Raw genomic sequence first — 19,309 nt, 5'->3', positions numbered from 1 at the left:
GCAGCGCCATCTTATGTTATAATTTTTAACTATTCCAAAAAAGCAGGTTTAGGGTAAGATGGACCACAGAGACAGCGGGTAAGACGGACCGGTCCGTCTTGCCCCCTATCATCTGGAATCTTTTTCGAAGTTATTATTTTTTACGTATTTTGTGAATATTGTGTTGCATTTATTGTTCCCGCATGTCAATTAGAAATATATTAAGCTGTCTCTCTTTTGCAGAATGGGAAAGTATACTAGGAAAACCACCCGCGGTCTCCACGACCAGGACTTACTGAGAGCAGCTGCTATGCGAGTTAAATCTGGTTCGCCGCTTCGCAAAGTTTCAAAAGAGGTTGGTTTGCCACGAAGCACAGTGCAAAGAGCAGTTGTAAAACTCGACGCAGCAGAAGATCCTCAATCAGTGGAGTTGGCAACTACCTTCAACTTTAAAAGTGTGTTCTCAGCAAACGAAGAGATACTTCTGAAGGACTATATGATCACGACACAGCACATGCATCATGGACTTACGAAAAAGGAAGCAGGTCAGCTTGCATATGAATATGCCCAGGCCAAAGGGAAGAATATGCCGAAGAACTGGACTGAAAATAAGTATGCAGGAAAAGACTGGATGAATAGCTTTATGAGTCGTGTTGGGCTTTCCCTAAGGTCCTCCGAAGCGACAAGCCTTGCCAGAGCCACCAGCTTCAGCAAGACGAATGTCAGCGAATTGCTTATAAAGAGCTGCTTATAAAGCACAAGTATCCGCCGAATAGAATATATAATCTTGACGAGACTGGAGTAACCACCGTTCAGAAGACACCAAAGGTGGTTGCAGAAAAGGGATCAAAGCAAGTTGGGCGCATTACTTCGGCTGAGCGAGGGACGCTGGTAACAGTCGTAGGGTGTATCAACGCAGCTGGCCAGTCGATAGCCCCTTTCTTTGTCTTTCCACAAGTGAACTGGCTTCAAAGTTTTCTCAATGGCACGCCCCCTGGAAGCACAGGAAAATGCCAGCCGTCTGGATGGATGACAGCCGAAATCTTCCCGGATATGATACGCCATCTGATCTCCCAAACCAGTTGCTCGCCCACAAATCGACTTCTGCTGATTATGGATAACCATGATTCGCACGTCTCATTGAGCGTGGTTAATCTTTGCAGAGAAAACGGCATTGACGTCTTAACGCTTCCGCCACATTGCAGTCACAAGCTGCAGCCTCTTGATGTTGCTGTTTATGGGCCATTCAAGCGATACTACAATGAAGCAGCTAACTCGTGGATGATTTCGAACCCAAACAGGAGGATTACCATTTATGAAATCGGAATATTCGTTGGAATCGCTTTTCCAAGAGCTTTCGTCATGGAAAACGTACTAAGCGGGTTCCAAAAAACAGGAATATACCCTTTCAATAGGAACGTTTTCCAAGATCACGACTTTCTCAGCGCCTTTGTGACAGACCGACCAGCACCAGAGACGTCTCCCATGACAGGCCAGTCTGCAGTTCCATCAACCAGACCTGGCGACGAGAGCTTGAATAACGACGTGCTGCCAACTACCAGTAGCTCAGTGATTTCTGCGACTATGCCAGTGACTCCAGAGTCGGTTCGTCCTCACCCTAAGGCGAGTTTCTATGCAAGAGACGGAAAAACGTCTAGGAAAAGAACAAAGTCCGAAATTCTGACGAACACACCTGAAAAAAACAGACTGGAAGAAGAATTTGAGTTGAAAAGAAAAAAATCAGAAAAGAAAGCTCAAAGAAAACGGCCTGAAAAGAGAAACCTCTCCAAACAGCCTGGGAACGGGGAAGACAGCTTCGATGAACATATCGCGCTGGATGATGAAAGTGATGACAGCTTGCATTTGGATGGATCAGAGGAGGAGGAGTTTCTTGATGGAACCGAACCAAAAAGTGGGGATTTCTTGGTTGTGAAAGTGCCGACCAAGAAGAGCTTCAGGAATTATGTTGGAGTTGTGTGTGATTGTGAATCTGATGGTTTCCAAGTTCAGTTTTGGAAGCGATTAGCTCCATCGAGCAAATTCACGGCAACTGAAGAGATGAGCTTCGTGCGAAAAGAAGAGGTCATCATGAAGCTGCCACAACCGACCCCTTCGGGCGGAACGACGAGACAGTCGGCTCAGTTCGTTTTTCACGTAGATTTGGCCTCGTACAGTGTTTAAATATAGTTATTTGCTAACTTTTTACTTTTTTACTTACTACTAGTATTTTAAGTATTCGAAATAAAATTGTTTAGAGACAATCAATCTTTTTGAGCAATTGGGTCCGTCTTGCCCAAAGGGCTGGTCCGTCTTATCCTATGGGGTGGGCAAGATGGACCTTTTGACCGACTTCGGTTTTTTTTTATCTGGGCCCGGAAATACGGCTGATTTATGTGTGAAGAAGGTTTCTTTACGTAACTCAATTTTTTGGGGACAAGTTAGACACCTTTCGTCAGTCGTTGCTTGTTTCCAACCTCTTCCGCAGACGAAAAACCAAAATGGGGTCCGTCTTACCCGACTCTCCGCTACTGGTGGGCTCCCTCAGAAGGAAATACTATAAAATTCTTAAAACAGCTTTAAAAAAATTCTAGAAAAGCCTACTTACTTTATTTTTTAAAACCTCCAAACCCAAACTTTACTTCTGTTCCCCTAATGGTCAAATATATACCTTAAAATGTATATACACAACACAATCTCCATATCCTGAATTTGCTGTTGGATTGCTTAGTTTTGCCATTTAAGAAAGAAGATATGTATGGAAATTTTGTTGTGTGTATGCACTCTGTGGTGTATATTTGACCATTAAAATGATATTAGTAGGGGAGACTGGGCCATTGTGAACACTTTCACAGGATTTCAAATAAATACACTCTGCGAACTGGAACATAATCTTACCTCACATCTTATTGAACAGAATACTTACATATCTCACTTGACTTTACCAAGCTAAATAACAGAAAAATCTTATATTTAATTTAATATCTGTTGAAATTTTGACAAAGAACATTTAACTTAATTTTGGGGTTTAGTCTCTTTTCCATCAGCTCTAGCTTTTGAAAATGCAATTTCTATTATTTCAGCTGGATTTTAAGCTATGCCGAGGATTTTTTTTTCTCAGATTTAAGAAATAAATTAACAAATCCTTAAAACCTTGTTGGGATTGAACAAAGGTATGAGGGTCAAAATGCTTTCCTTGTGTCTCATGTGAGTAATAGATCTCTTTACCAATGCTTATTTTGTAGCAGAAGTATTGTAAAAGGTTATCAAAAGTTGATGCACTATAGAGAGGGGAGGGGTAGAGATAGGTAATTCTAGGTAATTCATAGGTATTCAATAGGTAATTCAAAACACAGTAAAATTCTAGCCAAGGGACCTTTGTCCTATCTTGAAAAGTATTTGAGTTAAAAGAAAGAAACTTGGCTTAGCTTCAGAAAAGCACATTTAGTTTGAGTTTACGTTTCTGTGACTGTTGGTTTTACAATCACCATTGCAATTTCAAGCTTTTTATTTGGGGGGGGGGGGGTAATTGACCTTCCATCTCCTACCTAATTACAATGCCCGTCAAAGATACAAACTGATACCCCAGCAAATTTATTCCTCTCCCTCTAATGGGAATAGATATAGACCAAGGCTGTATACAATTTTGCTCGTTTTGTTGTTTTTTATACTTATTTCTCATCAACAATCAGTTCAAGAAGTGAAATAAAGTCAAATAAAAAAATAAAGACAAAATTTACAAAGATATGTATATTAGCCAAGAAATATATCTGGCTCCTTTAAGGGAGACTGGGAGGTATTTGAAAAGAGTTACAAATTGTGTATTTAGAAACAGTTTTAAAGGCACATCAAGTGGTATGTCTATCTTTTAGCTATTAAATAAATAAAAACAGTTTTTTCAACTGAAAATTAGGAGCAACATTAAAACTTAAAACGAACGGAAATTATTCCGTATATGAAAAGGGCTGTTCCCTCCTCAATGCCCACTCTTTATGCTAAAGTTTTTTATTGTTTTAAAAAGTAGAGTGGGGCGTTGAGGAGGGAACAGCCTCTTTCATATACGGAATAATTTCTGTTTGTTATAAGTTTTAATGTCGCTCCTTACTTTCAGTTGATGAAATTGTTTGTTTTTTTATTTAATTTCTGAACGTTTTTGAATTAATGTATGTTTTGATTTTGGCTCACTGTACATGAATAATTAAAACAAAATTTGCATATTAATTTTATTTTGGCTAAATGGCTTTCTCATAGTTTTGATTGGACTATTTTGAAGAAAAATGGGGTGGGGGAGTAGGCCTAATTGCTCTCCATTTTTTGGCTACTTAAAAATTCAATTAGAACTTCTAATTTTTTTACAGACGTTTTTATTAGTGATAAATATATATAACTTACGAATTAACTAACGTAACGAACTTATATATTCGTATATTTTTATAACGTATGTGAGGGGTTTGCCCCCTTGTCAATACCTCGCTCTTTATACTAAAGCTTGAATTTTGTCCCAATTCTTTAAGAATGACCCCTGAATCACAAAGGCCATAGAATAAATAGTTGAAATTACTAAAAATAATTTAGTGTAAAGAGCAAGTTAATGAAGAGGAGACGAACCCCCTCATATACGTAATAGTTTCAAGAAAATTGAAAATTTACCAAGAATAGTACAATTCAATTCTTCATTCAACATTCTTTCCAAATATAATGGTAATTACTATGACAATTACTTCTCTAACCCCTTTTTGAAGCCAGTGATCAGGGCTATAGGAGCATTTTAACTGCATTATTGCATTTGAAAATGTCAAATACAAGAACATAAAGTAATGATCAATATTATTTTAGAGTGTTTGATAATATTGCAGACAAAATGTAAATTAAAGTGGAGGTGACCTTGTAAATGTGATTAATATAAATTGTTTGTGTATTATAAAGTAATAGTTTTGCTGTTATATTGTTTTCTGTAGTGGTTTTAAATATACTACTTCTATATATGGTCCTATTAAGAAGGGTTTGGGTGTAATTACTCCCAACTATGTATAAAAGTTTGCTGATTTTGGGTCAGCATACTTTTGTTCATAGCCTAGGGCTATATCCAGGCCCATTAAGGGGGAGGGGAAACTAGGACACACTTGTGAGGGTAGAAATTAGTGTTTTAAAAAAAGTATGAAAAGTTATGTCAAGTTGTATGTTCATACTTTAGCTACTAAGTTAATCAAGAAAAGGAAAAAAAAAGAATGTTGAGCAAACATGCCAAAAACTGGGATCTCCTAAACTAAATACTGTCATAACAAAAGAGCGGTGTGGAATCAAATGCTGTCATCAAAAAAGAGTCATCATAAAGAGTGGAATCAAAAGAGGCGTTTGATTATGTTGATAGAAGAGCTTTAGCAAAGGTCTTATCCTTATATGGCATACCAGACAAATACATTAAAGTGATTAATGCTATGTACAAGAATAATACTGTTGCAGTTAGGTAGGAAATGAGGTTAGCAGCTGGCTTTGTATTAAATCGGGAGTTTAACAGGGTTGTGTTCTATCCCCCTTTATATGGATCATTTTGATGGACTTTGTCTTACGCAGCACAGGAAAGGCAATGGGAGACCACGGAATCAAATGGGAAAAAAACTCTCCTGGACTTAGATTATGTTGGTGATTTAAGCATACTAGATGAAACTGTGAGCAAAATGAATGAACTTTTAGAGGTTTTAGAAATTTTGAATGACTTTTAGAAATTATTACGCATATGAGGGGTTTACCTCCTTGTAATACCTCGCTCTTTACGCTAAAGGGGGTCATTCTTAAGGAATTGGGACAAAATTCAAGCTTTACTGTAAAGAGCGAGGTATTGACGAGGGGGTGAACCCGCTCATATACGCAATAAAAACATACGAGTATAGAAGTTCATTACGTAAGTTAATTCGTAAGTGACGTGTAATTTTTACTAATGAAAACGTTTGTAAAAAAATTAGAAGTTCTAGTTGCCTTTTTAAGTAATCAAAAAATTGGAGGGCAACTAGGCCTCCTCCCTCGCTCCTTTGTTTCTCAAGATATTCCGATTAAAACTGAGAAAGCCATTTAGCCAAAAAAAAAAATTGTATGCAAATTTCATTTTAATTATTTATGTGCGGAGAGCCAAGATCAAAACATGCATTAATTCAAAAACGTCCAGAAATTAAATTTCAAAAATGTTTTTTTTTAACTGAAAGTAAGGAGCGACATTAAAAAATGAAACGAACAGAAATTACTCCGTATATGAAAGGGGCTTTTCCTCCTCAACGCCCCGCTCTTTACGCTAAAGTTTGTTACTGTTTTAAAAAGTAGAGTTAAGAGAAAGAGTCAAACTTTAGCGCAAAGAGCGGGGTGTTTGACTCTTTCTCTTAACTCTACTTTTTAAAACAGTAAAAAACTTTAACGTAAAGAGCGGTGTGTTGAGGAGGAAAAGCCCCTTTCATGTATGGAGCCAAGGCACAGGGTGTTTTTTTTTACAATTAAAAAACTTTGGAAGAAAAGGAAGATAAGTCTGCAAACCAAGATGAGAATATTGGAAGATACAGTGATGACAGTGGTCAGATATGGATCTGAAGCATGGGCGCTCCAAAAAGCGGAGGAAGATTTACTTGATGTTTTCCAGATTGCCTACGGGTTGTTCCGGGTACCAGGCTGACTGACTGTATTTCAAACAGTTGGCTGTACGAAAATTGTGGTTCAAGCCCGCTTTCTAGAGCTATAATGAAAGAAAGGTTGAGATGACTAGGCCACATTCTGCAGACGAAGGATGACATATTGCCAAAGATCATCCTCTTTGGACAACCGTCTGGGGCTAAACGGAAAGCAGGTCGTCCTCGTCTGGGAGGATGTTCATAAATAAAGATTTAAAGGAAACGGGAACTTCCTGGGAGGGTGTAAAGAGGGAGTGTAAAGATCTTTGAATAGATTGGGATGGATGAGGAGCGTGCTTACTGTTGGCCTCAGGTGGCTTGCTGCTGTGGTGAGTTGGTAGTAGTAGTAGGCACAATATATTTATAACTGCATATTTTGACACTTGATCTATGAGCATCCAAGCTGGATCAACTTGTGCAAAAAGCTGTGAAAAATGACTGAGTTTATACATTGTGTTGCACTGGTTAATATATTGTGTTTTACACTTCAAATTGTCAAATTCTCACCTAGGAATTGATGGTGTATATGCTACAAAAAATCACAAAAAAATCATGCTGATGAAAAGTCAATTTTAGCTGATTATTCTTATAATTTGTCTGTGACTTCCTATAAATGTGTTGCTGGCCAATGCTACTGCTTTTGCTATTGTTTTTTCTTTTCTAAAAGAAAGTGGTAAGAGATTCAAACTCTTTCCTGTGCCTGGTAATCATGAAATGGGTTTGAAAAGTTTTTAAATTCCTAATTTTTCAAAATTTCTGATTTGATTTGACATTTTAATTGAGCAATAATATCAAAAGTACACAGATAAGGTGAACTTCTTTCATGCAAAATTGTTTCGTTCTCTTAGAAATAATTCCCAAAGTTGTCATATCCTTGACATCCTAGAGATAACTTTTAGACAATGTGGAGTCTTATCTTCTAAGAACTGGAATTTATATTGGTTTTCCAGAAATAAAGTTCTTTCTGTGACTTTCTATTGTGAAGTTTCATTTCTGTAAATCCCTCAATTTTGGCTAAAATAAAATGCTCTAGATTTGAAGCTTAACTTCTTAGAAATCAAATGACTTTGAATGCTGATAGAGAACTTCGTTTTATCAACAAAAAATCCCCAAAGGAACTGTAATTATCCGAAACTGCTAAAGTACCAGAGCTTCTCTTGAGTCATTACAGTATGGCTCTCTGGGTAGAGTATCCTTGCAAAATATTGTAATCAAAAAGTTACTTATTCTTAATTTTCAAGCTGCTGTTGCTGTATCTGCTCTACTATTGGCAGTCGGAGATAAAAGAGGTGATATCGAATTTTGGTTTAACATCAGAGGCCTTAAAAAAGTACAAACAGTTGGCTTTTCCATTATGGCAATAAGTTTGGGTTTCTTTGGATGGTATCTTTTCACAGGATTGTATTACCACATTCGTAAGTGATTTTTTATTTCTTTGTCTTCTTAACCTGTCTTGCTAATAAAATCCATGCATTTTTGTGTTTTTGAATGTATTTTATTTAATAAAAGGAAAACAAAAGGTTTTAGAACAAAGGTGCAATTGAAAAATAAGTGTTAAGTTGTATAAAGGAAAGATTAGGGACAGAGACTTTATCATCAGAAACTTATACAGCCACATGTTGACAGTAAATTCTACTGATAAAATTTTAGAATCTAGCTTGACTACAAATTGCCGTGTAGCTATTTGAGGTAAATAGCTTACCTTGCCGATTTTCTGCAATTCCAATCCTTACTCTTGCCTCCCATATAAAAATGCTTGTAGTTGCACATATTGAACTAGCAACTATATCTCTCTTGACCCAGGAAACTATTCTAAATTCTACTGCTCTTTAATTAGAACTTGAGGTTAGGTGAAGGACGTCTTTGGAAATTGCTGCACCAGGCGACTTTTTGTCTTTGCAAATTTACAGCATCTCCTTTGTTGCTGTTGCTGTTGTTGGAAGGACATTTAAAAACTCAAGTCTACTAAAAAATTTCTGAAAACTTTTTTTTTTCACTATCAAATAAATTCCCTTATTTATTTCCCAAGACTTACACCTGGTTGTCCAGTATTGATCCGTTTCATAGAAGGGGTGAATTAAGACCAGTTTTTTGTCAGGTTTCTGTAGAATGATGAATTGTATAATATTACCTTGGAGAAGTTTAAACAAGGGACATCCCCATACTAGTGTGGAAGCTTTACGCCAACCCTATAACTTTACCAACTGTATATTGTTTCTATCTAAATCTCTTTTCCTCCTTCTTGATTTTTATTATTTTGATTTTTGTTACTTCAATCCGTTTATATTTCATTCTGCTGCTAGCTATTTCCTATTTGTATTGGTTTTAGTTGGCCTCGTCTGTCTTGTAAACCCTTTCTAGGCATAATAGTTCTTACAGCTTAAGCATGTTTGCTGTTTTTAGTGTTGAGTATAATGTGTTTTAGTGTCCATTTATTTTCATATGAGAAAGGAATGGGAAATGATAATAAATTATTACAACTTCGCATCCATTTGTCTTGTGTTTATTGCACTAGCGTTCCATTTTCTTGCTTGCTCTTCTTTTGTTTTCTTGTTAAATTGCCAATGTAAATAAATTCGAAGTACTGTTTTCTTTTTGATGGAAAACTGGTAAAACTTAAAACTAAAGTTGATTTTTGAGGGAAAATAATTAACGCCATCTAGTACTTCCATAGGCTTCTATATTTTTCTATCTGGCTTATTTTTTCTGGAAGGAAGCTGAGTAAATCTAAACCATACAGGATAGGTGAGCCATAGGAAAAATAACAAGAAATAAACTTCGATATTTACAGCCTGTACTGCTTATTTTATTAATATTATAAGTTCTCTAGTCCTGCTAAATTGTCCAAGATTCTGTACATATTTCTTTTCATCAGAACTGCTTCTAAAGTGCAAGGAAAAGTTCATTATAATGTTTTCTTTCTCTTCTTTCCTTTTCTGTTTTCCCTCACGTTCGAAGTACTGTAGTAGTTTATTACCCGCCTTTTTTGTTCTCTTGTTACTGTTTCAATTGCTTCTTTTAGTATTCGATTTGTCTTTCGTTGTTGTTGTAGCTGTGCAAAACCGCTGTTACCACCTCCAGTAAAATTTTACTATTCAAAATAGTGACTGGACAGTACATTAAAAGAAACAACACTTTTATTTTTATAGTAAAAACCTGAAAAAAGTAGTTTTTCGTTGCTATGAATTACAATCAAGCTTCAATAGCAAATGGACGTAGAAACTGTTAAAAATTTTAAATATCATTGGAAAATTTGCTAAAAAGTTTTTCACTGTCCAGTGCTTCCATGTCAGAAAAACAACTAACAATAAATATACATTTTAAATAAAAAATAAAATTCATACCATCTAGCATAAATATGGATTCATTCTAGAAGGGGATGGACTGGCAAAGCAATAAAAAGCGCATTTTGAGCCATCACTTTTCAATTTTGGAATCTTTAGTCCCAATTCCAGAAGATGATTCCCCATATCTCACTTCTGTGTAAAGTGATGATCTGCTCAAAATATATAAAATATTATGGAAGTCGTGATGTTCTCTTGCTTTTTACTCTAAAAATGGCTTACAAATAAACCATAAGTTTCTCAGGTTTTTAAGAAAACAAATGGAAGCAGACATTTCTTTAAGATGGAACATTATTTGTGTCCTATGTAGCAGCAAATACTTGGGTTGAATCAGACTAGCCTAGTAAAATTTTTAGATAGGAAGGGAAAAATTTACATTTTGTGGATGTTATCCTCAGCATTTGACAATCCACACTTTGTACGGGAACAAGCACATAGTAACACTACCATAAGTTTTTATTCAAGTTGACATACGTAGATAAAAGAAATGTAAGGATGAAATCTTGTTTAATGAATGTTTCACCAATTTCCCGTGCTTCAATTGAACTGAAATTTGCCATACGCATTGGTTTTCAGTGAAAATACGCTTTATTTTCTTTATTTGTTACCCTTCTAGAACTCCTTTGTTCCCAAACAGTTATGTTTAAATCAAGGTTTCACACCTACAAAAAAAAGACGTATTGAAAGTGTAAGTTTTCTTAATATGGAGGAATCGGATATGGTTTGACGAGCATTAAGGGTGGAAGTTTATTGCTCGATTTACCAGAGTAAAATGAAAATAAAGAATAAAAAGGAAAAATAACAGAATTGGTCAACAAATATAGTGCGCCCCCTCCCCTTTTTACCAGAGTAAAATGAAAATAAAAAAGGAAAAATAACAGAATTAGTCACCAAATATAGTGCGCCCCCTCCTTTTTTTACCAGAGTAAAATGAAAATAAAAAAAATAAAAAAGGAAAAATAACAGAATTAGTCACCAAATATAGTGCACCCCTCCCCTTTTTACCAGAATAAAATGAAAATAAAAAAAAATAAAAAGGAAAAATAACAGAATTAGTCACCAAATATAGTGCGCCCCCTCCCCTCTAAAATTCTTTTATAGAAACAAGGAAAATTAGTGTTTTCAAGACAGTAAACAAAAGCGCAAGGGTGTTCAGGACTAGGGCCTGGCCGGTATGGGGTCCAATAATGATGTAGTGGTATCGTACCAATACGACACCTATATTATTTGCCAATAAATTCCCCTTCAGAAAATAAAAATTATGTTACACGAATACGTGAATTTGGATTTTAGTCATTTTACATATTAGTGTGAAAACTTTACTTGCTAGGCACATTGGATACAGGGGGTACAGGTAGGGTTTTAAGCTGGAGGAGGATTTAAGGAATGTGTTGACAAAATTATCCAGTATACTGACAACTGCGGACATATAAGGACATATAATCGATTGAATCTTTGAGTTTTCAGTCACACAAGTAAACATTAATTAAACAGAAAATAACGGTTTATTATGTTCTTTTTTGTTGTTTTGGTGGAAGCTGCACGTTCGTGAACTTGCCATACATTTCGATAATTGCTGCACCAGGTGTGTATTGACAACACATGAACTTTGACTTCATTTTACTCACTTCTGAAGCTCTCTCCACCATGGTCAAATTTAGCTGATGGTTCGTCCTCCGAGGACTGGGCAAGCAAAATTTACCTGAGAAAATCTGGCACCTTTTCCTGAATAAGTTGCGGATAAAAAAAGAAAAAGTCAGTTGACATCTGATGTTTTTTTTTTCTGATATTTTGTTTCTGATAATGACATTGACTCCCATATCTGCTCGAAAATATTGGTCGGGCCCTAATCAGGACATAAAAGTAGTTCTTGAATATTTATCAACTATTTAACATAAAAAATGTTGGGTAGCAAGATAGAAAAAAAAATTCTTTTTTTAGTGCATTTGAGACATTAGTTCTGTTTTGGTTTTAATATTTTATTTAAGTGGCTTAAATAGTGGGTTATAGTCTAGCAGAGTTACAATCTTGAACACAATAGTAGGGGTAGTAAGATGGTCCCCATATCGGAGACTGGTCCGGAGATCCCTTCCCAAGGAAAATCTGTTGAGCCAAGGTGTAGGACATATGTGTACCTAAGATTTTGTATATCTAATTTATCTTTCTGATATATGTGTGTTTCTTTGTATTTTAAGTATTTTTTTTTCTCTTTTAGCGGTGATGCCTGCAGAGCACAGTGCTTTGATTGTTTCTGTATGGGCATTTATGACAGCCAAATGGGGAATGGCTATTTTTTTATTCTCGGGAGTGGCAGCAAAGCGTATTGGTTCTGAGAGCCCCACTTTGATTGATGCTTGAAGCTTTATGTCTATTATTATTATGTATTTTACCGTTCTACTTATAAGATTTATATATTAAATTTTAATATACTTGTTAGTGTTCCTTTTGTACAGAATGCTAAACAGTTAAGGAAAAGCAGAAAATGTCTTAGGAAGGACTACAATAGTGGGCTATAGTCTAGCAGAGTTACAACCTTGAACACAATAGGAGGGGTAGGAAGATGGTCCCCATATCTGAAACTGGTCCAAAGATCCCCTCCCAAGGAAAAATCCGTTGAGCCAAGGTGTAGGACATATGTTTACCTAAGGCTATTGTATATCAAATTTGGCTTTCTGATGTATAAGTGTTTCTTCGTATATCAAGTATGTTTTTCTTTTCTCTTTTAGCGGTGATGCCTGCCGAGCACAGCGCTTTGATTGTTTCTTTATGGGCATTTATGACAGCCAAATGGAGAATGGCCATTTTTTATTCTCGGGAGTGGGAGAAAGGCGTATTGGTTCTGAGAGCCGCACTTTAATTGATACTGGAAGCTTTAGTTCTATTGTTATTTATGATAGAAACTACAATGTATTTTACCATTCTACTTATGACACATATTAAATTTTAATACACTTTTAGTGTTGCTTTAGTACAGCGTCCTAAATAGTTAAGGAAAATTCAGGTAATGTCTTAGAAAGGAAAGTTGTAACAATGGCTAGGAATATAAGAGAAAAAGCTTCAAGTTTATAATGATTAAAGTAGGAAACAATGCTTCCAGTTTTTTTTTTTTTTTTTTTTTTTTTTTTTTTTGCTGTCAGGAGTTAAGAGGGTTTGCGTCTTGGTGACGTTTGTCATTTTACACTGAAATATATGGATTTTTAATATTAAAAATAATTGTTTGTTGGCATTTTTCTCAAGGAACACAACAAAAGACTGTGAGAACATGGTATGAGAGAATGTAAAACTCCTTGGTCTAGGTTATGCTGTTTATTTCAATGACTAGGTAGAAATATCAAATGTTAGAAGTTATGTCAAATGGAGAATTTTTTTTAGATGGGGATTAAATAAAGCCTAAGCGGATATTTGGGCTACATAACTAATGACCGTCTTAAGTGAAGGACAACGCAAAAATTTAAACCAAAGAAACCAATTTATAAAATGTAAATAACTTAAAACTACTGGATATAATATTACGTGCAAATTTTTGAAATTTATGACCAGGATAGAAAAATACAATAAAATTCAAATATATATTACTGCCATCTCAGATGTCATTTGGCAATATCTATTTTCTTGAATATCTGAGAAAAATAGTAACTATGAGGAAAAAAAAGAACAACCAAAGAAAGCCCCGAATCTCTCAACATTGCTATCATGGTATATCAAGCGCTAAGGGCTCGGACTCCTTAGTTTGAGGTTAAAAATGCAGTGCTTTGATAAATTTCGGAAGTAGGGAAGGAGAAGTTCAGATAAGACATTGAAAACTCTTTTCCAGACCCATATTTGGGCTCTAGGTCCATTTCTTGAGATTTAACTCGCCAAGCCCAACATTTTTCAGGCTCATATACTTTGCTCTAGATAGTCCTTATATTTTGCTTTCATGTAATCTTTACATCAACGTCTTTTCTAGTATAGCCTGAAAAGGAGATGGCAGAGGTAAATTGTGGCATTTTTCCTTAACAAAAGACGCCTTTATGGCGAAGGGACGATGGATCAAAATTGGAGGTTAATGAAAACAGATTTGTTTGAGCAATTCTTTTACAGAACTAAGAAAAAAGAAAACAAATAGCACTCAAACCTCCAAGAATTTGTTTTCGCTATATGAACAGTTGCAAGAATCAATTTATGCTTACTTCTGTAATTTGCTTATAATTATCGTTGTAATTCTCATGACCATTCCTCCAAAGGTAGTAATTGCCTATGCACATGGAAAAGCCACATTAAAAATTTGAATTAAAATAATAGCTATGGACGAATTTCGTGGTTCCAAGTTTAAACAAAACGAAAGGCTATCGAAGAAAAATGTTAATAGTTCTCGAGCGCAAGATAAAAGAAGCAAAAATGAAGCATTGAAATGAATTCGTAAATATGGGGACCATTTTTGTAGTTTATATTTTTAAATTCTATCTTTATGTATCTACATGTTTCAAATGTTCATGGCATTCGTCTTCCCGTTCATCTACAAAATTTTCTATTAACATTTGTTAGATTGGGATGGCACAAATAAGCCTTGGATACGAAAAAAGAAAAAAATGTTGTTTCAATAGAGTTAAACATCCTTTCTCAGAAGAATGATTGTGACTCACTGCCGATTACTTCCTGATGCTTTGTTTATTCTTCTGTTTCCAAATTTTGATCCACCAATGCTTTTTCTTGCATTTCAATGGTCAACTTTTAACAACATTGTCGATTATCTAATATATAAACGGGAAGCTCTTGTTGTCAAGCAAACAGGGGAATTGTCCTCACGGTGGTCCACCCCGTTTGATGAAACATCTAGTATCCCCATGGAAAAGATCTCTTAAAACTTGACTCACAAGAACAATTGTTAGATTCAGTGAAAACAATATTGTTAAAGGACTCATCCAGAGCTTTGCAGTAAAGGTCAGAGATTCACGTTTCGTTGCCTTTATTTGCTTGTTCACTTTCTATTTTTGGCTCAAAAGCCGATTATTTTACGTTTAGATGCTATCACTTGTCTTATGTTTGAAGAGAGCCGAGTAATACTCAGCTCCGTAGTAATAGCTGAAGCTTAAACTTCACTTCTTTCGGTTAGAATCGCCACTATTTTCAAAGAGTTTTAAGCTCCTCAAAATATTTGAAATTAACTTTCACAAGGGAATTTTATTATTAAGATAAGCTAATACAATAGCTATCATTTCCGACTCAACGAAGAGAAGTTTCTCTCACTAGGTATTTTTTAAAGTTTTGGTTACTATGGAACTATGCTTTTTACTAGGCTGCAGCATATGCCAAAGAGCATGGGAAACTATAAGAGTGGCAACTTTTGGGATTTAACATAGAAAGATAGGAGTTGAAAACTACTAGCGCCAGACGCAGTGTAGTGGCTGGCGAAATCATTAAAATGTCTTTAAATAAGTAGAAGAAATTCAAGTCGAACTTTATAATTGGTAAGGGCCTAACCAAATAGTGTTGAAAACTTATAGTTTCCCATGCACTTTGGGCCTGATCTGTATATTTATATCAATTAAAGGTAAAGTCTCTGTGTAAGTCTTAAAAATCAAGTATTCGGCTGTTAAGGGTAGGCTAACCTAGTGTTTTGAGATATATATATATAAGGCCTAGATTATTTGTTTATGGTGGCAAAAGGTTATGCCTACTTGCCTTGTTAGCATAATTAGGTGCAGTACATATTATTAGGCCTAGTTATTAGTATCATGGCTAATTATTTAGGCTTAAAATGCCGAATTTCGCCAGACGCTAGATGACGTTGATGATTGTTTTTTCACTAGCGCCAGTGTCCATCATTATGAGTTACCAATACTCTTTGACATATGCTGCAACCTTGATCCCAAATAAGAGCAAAATAGTAAAACGGTGTAAAATAATAGAAATTCTATTTACCAAAAATGTGCATCTTTATCTTCGGCCTAGTATTAAATAAAAGAAAAAAAGAATAACATTTTCTATATTTTCAGTCTTTTCTAATGGTGTTTTGCCGATTGTCAATCTTATCATTTTTAGATGGTTATATGGTTTGCTTTTTTTCGTTCTTTCTTTTTTAATCGTTCTTTCCCCAGTTTTACTGTGTGTATATTTAAACCTATTGAATGACAGGTTACAATTTAACTTGAAATTCCTAGAGCGTCACTTTGAATGGTAAACAAATATTTTTATTTGGAATTTTAGTTATGTCTTTGCTGGACGTATAATTTTTTAGTGAACTTTCGGTTTCGGTTTGGAACTTCTACAAAATAAAGCGGATGCTTCTGAAAAGGTTCGTTTAAACTAATTTAAGAGAAAATAAACGTGTGTCGAATTTGTTTTGGTTCAGAAACTCCAGAGAATTTAACTAGTTCTTACTATTGCTTAGGGAACATAAGACACTCTTACACAAGTAGTTTCATCAACTGGGTACACATATCAAACGCCGTCACTGTAATATGTGTCAGCCTGAGTTAGTAAGGTGGATGTTTCCGTTTAGCTTTTCAAACATCATACTGCTCATGATTGTTGTTTCAAAAGAAAGTAAGCAGAATTTTCTAGTGAGAATTGACTGCGGAAAATGTTCCATAAAAGAAGTCTTAAGGAAAATTGTTATTAAAATTCTTGACTTTGAAAGGTACAGTCAGATCATAAGTAAAAGGTTCATCTGATATTCATTCCAGCATATTCACTGGACCACTTTTTTAGCTTTTGAAACATGTCTTTAAGACAAATAGATCCTTAGCAAATATCTACCTATTCGTGAAATCAACGCCAAGATTGTTCATCTTTACAAAAAATAAAATTAGGCCCAATAGGATCCCCTGGGGTAAACCATTGTAAACTAGGAGAGATTAGAGTGTTAATATAGGTATTTGACAATTTATATTTTATTAGAGAGGGAAAACACTGTTGCTCTCACTAAATAGGGTTCAACTTGAAATTCATCGAAACAATTCTTTGTCAGTGTGCTATCCTTGATTAAATCTAAAGCAATTTGCCAGTCCACTGCTATGAATTTGACTCAGGTAATGGGGTTTTTTTTAAGTCTGTTGCATATTGTGTCCATAAGGAGAGTATAACAGTGAATGATGGATGTATAATGTACGTTTCAGGATGTTTAGCATTATGATCAAAATTTAGGAATACCTATACTTTCAACCACTCAGTTAAAAAGCTTTCAAATGATTTGGAGAAAACTGGAGTAAGTATAATAGGACTGACACCATCAACATCTTGCCTGTTACTTATTTTTCACGGGAGCAACAAAATATTAATTTTAAACAATTTGGAAACTTGCCTTCAGAGATAATTTCACTAAAAAGTAAAGACAGTAGTTTTGAAATACTCAGCGAAGACTTCAATGGGAATGTATTGCGGACAAGCGCTGTTACACATTTCTTTTCAACTCGTCGTGGAAGAGTGCTTTTAGTGCCTTGGGCTCAGCGCCCAATATATATATATATACGCTGATATTGATGCTTCATTTATCAAGATGGTGTACATGTTTGTTTCTAAAATACTTCTTATGCAGTAGTTTGTTCTCCTCTTCTTCAAAATTCAGGCCAATGTATGCATCAACGTCTGTGTATTTAACACTGATATACAGACAAAAGGCATCCAGTGTAATGCTCAAAATTTGCCGAAAACGCAAAGAATTTGGCTTTCTTTTGAGCGAGTTTCAAATAATATATTGACAGTTTTGATATTTCATCACTATTATCAAAAAACCTAAACATTTAAATGTGTTTGTTTTATTAGGCCTACTAATCTCTGGATGTTTGTCGAAAACTTAGAAGACATTTTTCAATTGATTTACATAGAAAATTGTAAGTTTTATGATTCTTCCTTTGCGTGTAACCAATGCATCCATATGAAAATTTCCTAAGGGAGGGGAAAATTGATTGGGAGGAAAGAAAGTGTAGCCTGAGTAAGAGGGTTTTATTTTGCTAAGTCCCCAAACGTTACATGGGATCAGCACACAGTGGCAATACCTTGCAAACTCGGGGTTACCCTAGGTCAGAAAAGTGAAAGTTTCAGGGATGGATTTAGAGCCTATGTAGGTTTAGCAATGTAGGCTAGTAGCAGTTTAGACTTTCCTTTCTCATGAATAGGTGTCAAGTCATCAACACAGAAAGGTGATAGAACAACTCATGAAAACTCTCTGCATTAAAAGAGTAAAATGGTATTTAAGCTGTAGCCTATTAAAGATTCTCTCCAGACTGCTTGTTAGCAATAAATTTAATAAAAATGGAATTTTATCATCTTCAAATAAGCCTACATAGTAGTGAGCATGAGCTCATTGGTAAAAAAAAACATGACAATGGTCTAGAACAGTGGTCTCCACCCTTTGTGGCATGCTCCCTTGGGGGGGGGGGCATGTGACTGTTGCAAAGGGAGCATGCAACTGTTCCCAAAATATCATTTTCAAATACAAACCAAAAAACTTGAATAGATGTCAAAGAAATGAATCAGCAGTATATGGAATCCACATGTTTTGGCTACAAAACATGTCAATGATGATCAATCAAATGTTGATTCATCAATCATGTCAATCAAATGATAATTTTACCTTCTTTCACATGTAAAGCTTTAGAAATTTTTTGACCATTTGTAACATCTTACCTATGTGAAACTAGTTTTCATAGAGTTGCTGTCTTAAAAATGAAGTATTGATCTTGCTAAATGATTGAAAAGGAACTGGGAACTGTGATTTCTTCAATGATACCATGGTTTGAGGAAATTTGTGCTGAAAAACAAGCTCAACCATTGCATTAAATTTTTATGTTATAGTAGTATTAATTATATATTCTTTTTAGTTATTATATTTCTTATAATAAATATATTATATTCTTACATAATATTGTATATTATTTTGTAGCCCATTAAATAAAGTATAATATCAGTTGAGTATTTATGCAATTTGATTTTTAGATAAATTAATGGGATACAGAAATATTTTTTTTTTGGAAAGGGGGATGTACTAATGTTGTTTTTTAAAGGGGGGCATCAGTACAAAAATTTTGGAAGCCACTGGTCTAGAGGAAAGAAACCTGGGCCACTTGACATATTGGATGTTAAAATCCCCAGTAACAAATACTTCATGAGAATTATTATCAGGAGTTGTCTCAAGGATCATTGAAAAAACTTTAAAAGAATCAGATGACACTAATAGAGAAGAACCATAGTAGTAATCTGCAACTGAATAAGCATTCAATTTTCTGGATGGACAGATTCCATTCAACTCTGGCTAAAAGGAAGACTAAAAGTGACATTGTGTATCTAGAAATAATCTCTGGCCCAAGTGTGCAACTCCTCTGCAAAATAACCTTGAAAATTTGTGATTGGAAT

At 35.1% G+C, this 19,309-nt stretch overlaps 2 protein-coding genes across 5 annotated transcripts in view; both read left to right on the top strand.

Annotated features, from left to right (window-relative positions):
• Nucleotides 1–12,930, top strand: part of LOC136038072 (uncharacterized) — a 32,369-nt gene extending 19,439 nt beyond the window's left edge. Inside the window, exons 3-4 of one of the 2 annotated variants that reach the window (XM_065721059.1) lie at nt 7,871–8,044; nt 12,700–12,930. In XM_065721059.1, coding sequence (XP_065577131.1) covers nt 7,871–8,044; nt 12,700–12,830 — 305 coding nt within the window. In that variant the 3' untranslated portion in view covers nt 12,831–12,930. Of the gene's footprint in view, nt 1–7,870; nt 8,045–12,188; nt 12,416–12,699 lie in introns of those variants that run through there. The other variant, XM_065721058.1, reaches the window with a different exon arrangement.
• Nucleotides 12,931–17,676: 4,746 nt separating this feature from the next.
• The window catches only part of LOC136038070 (unconventional myosin-IXAa-like), a 266,020-nt gene continuing 264,387 nt past the window's right edge, over nt 17,677–19,309 (top strand). For all 3 annotated transcript variants that reach the window (XM_065721055.1, XM_065721054.1, XM_065721050.1), the window contains exon 1: nt 17,677–17,787. The gene's annotated coding sequence lies outside the window, so the exon portion shown is untranslated. The remainder of the gene's footprint in view (nt 17,788–19,309) is intronic.

Source organism: Artemia franciscana, chromosome 17, assembly GCF_032884065.1.
Source record: "Artemia franciscana chromosome 17, ASM3288406v1, whole genome shotgun sequence".
NCBI classification, from domain to species: domain Eukaryota; kingdom Metazoa; phylum Arthropoda; class Branchiopoda; order Anostraca; family Artemiidae; genus Artemia; species Artemia franciscana.
This window is presented reverse-complemented; position numbering and strand designations above follow the sequence as displayed.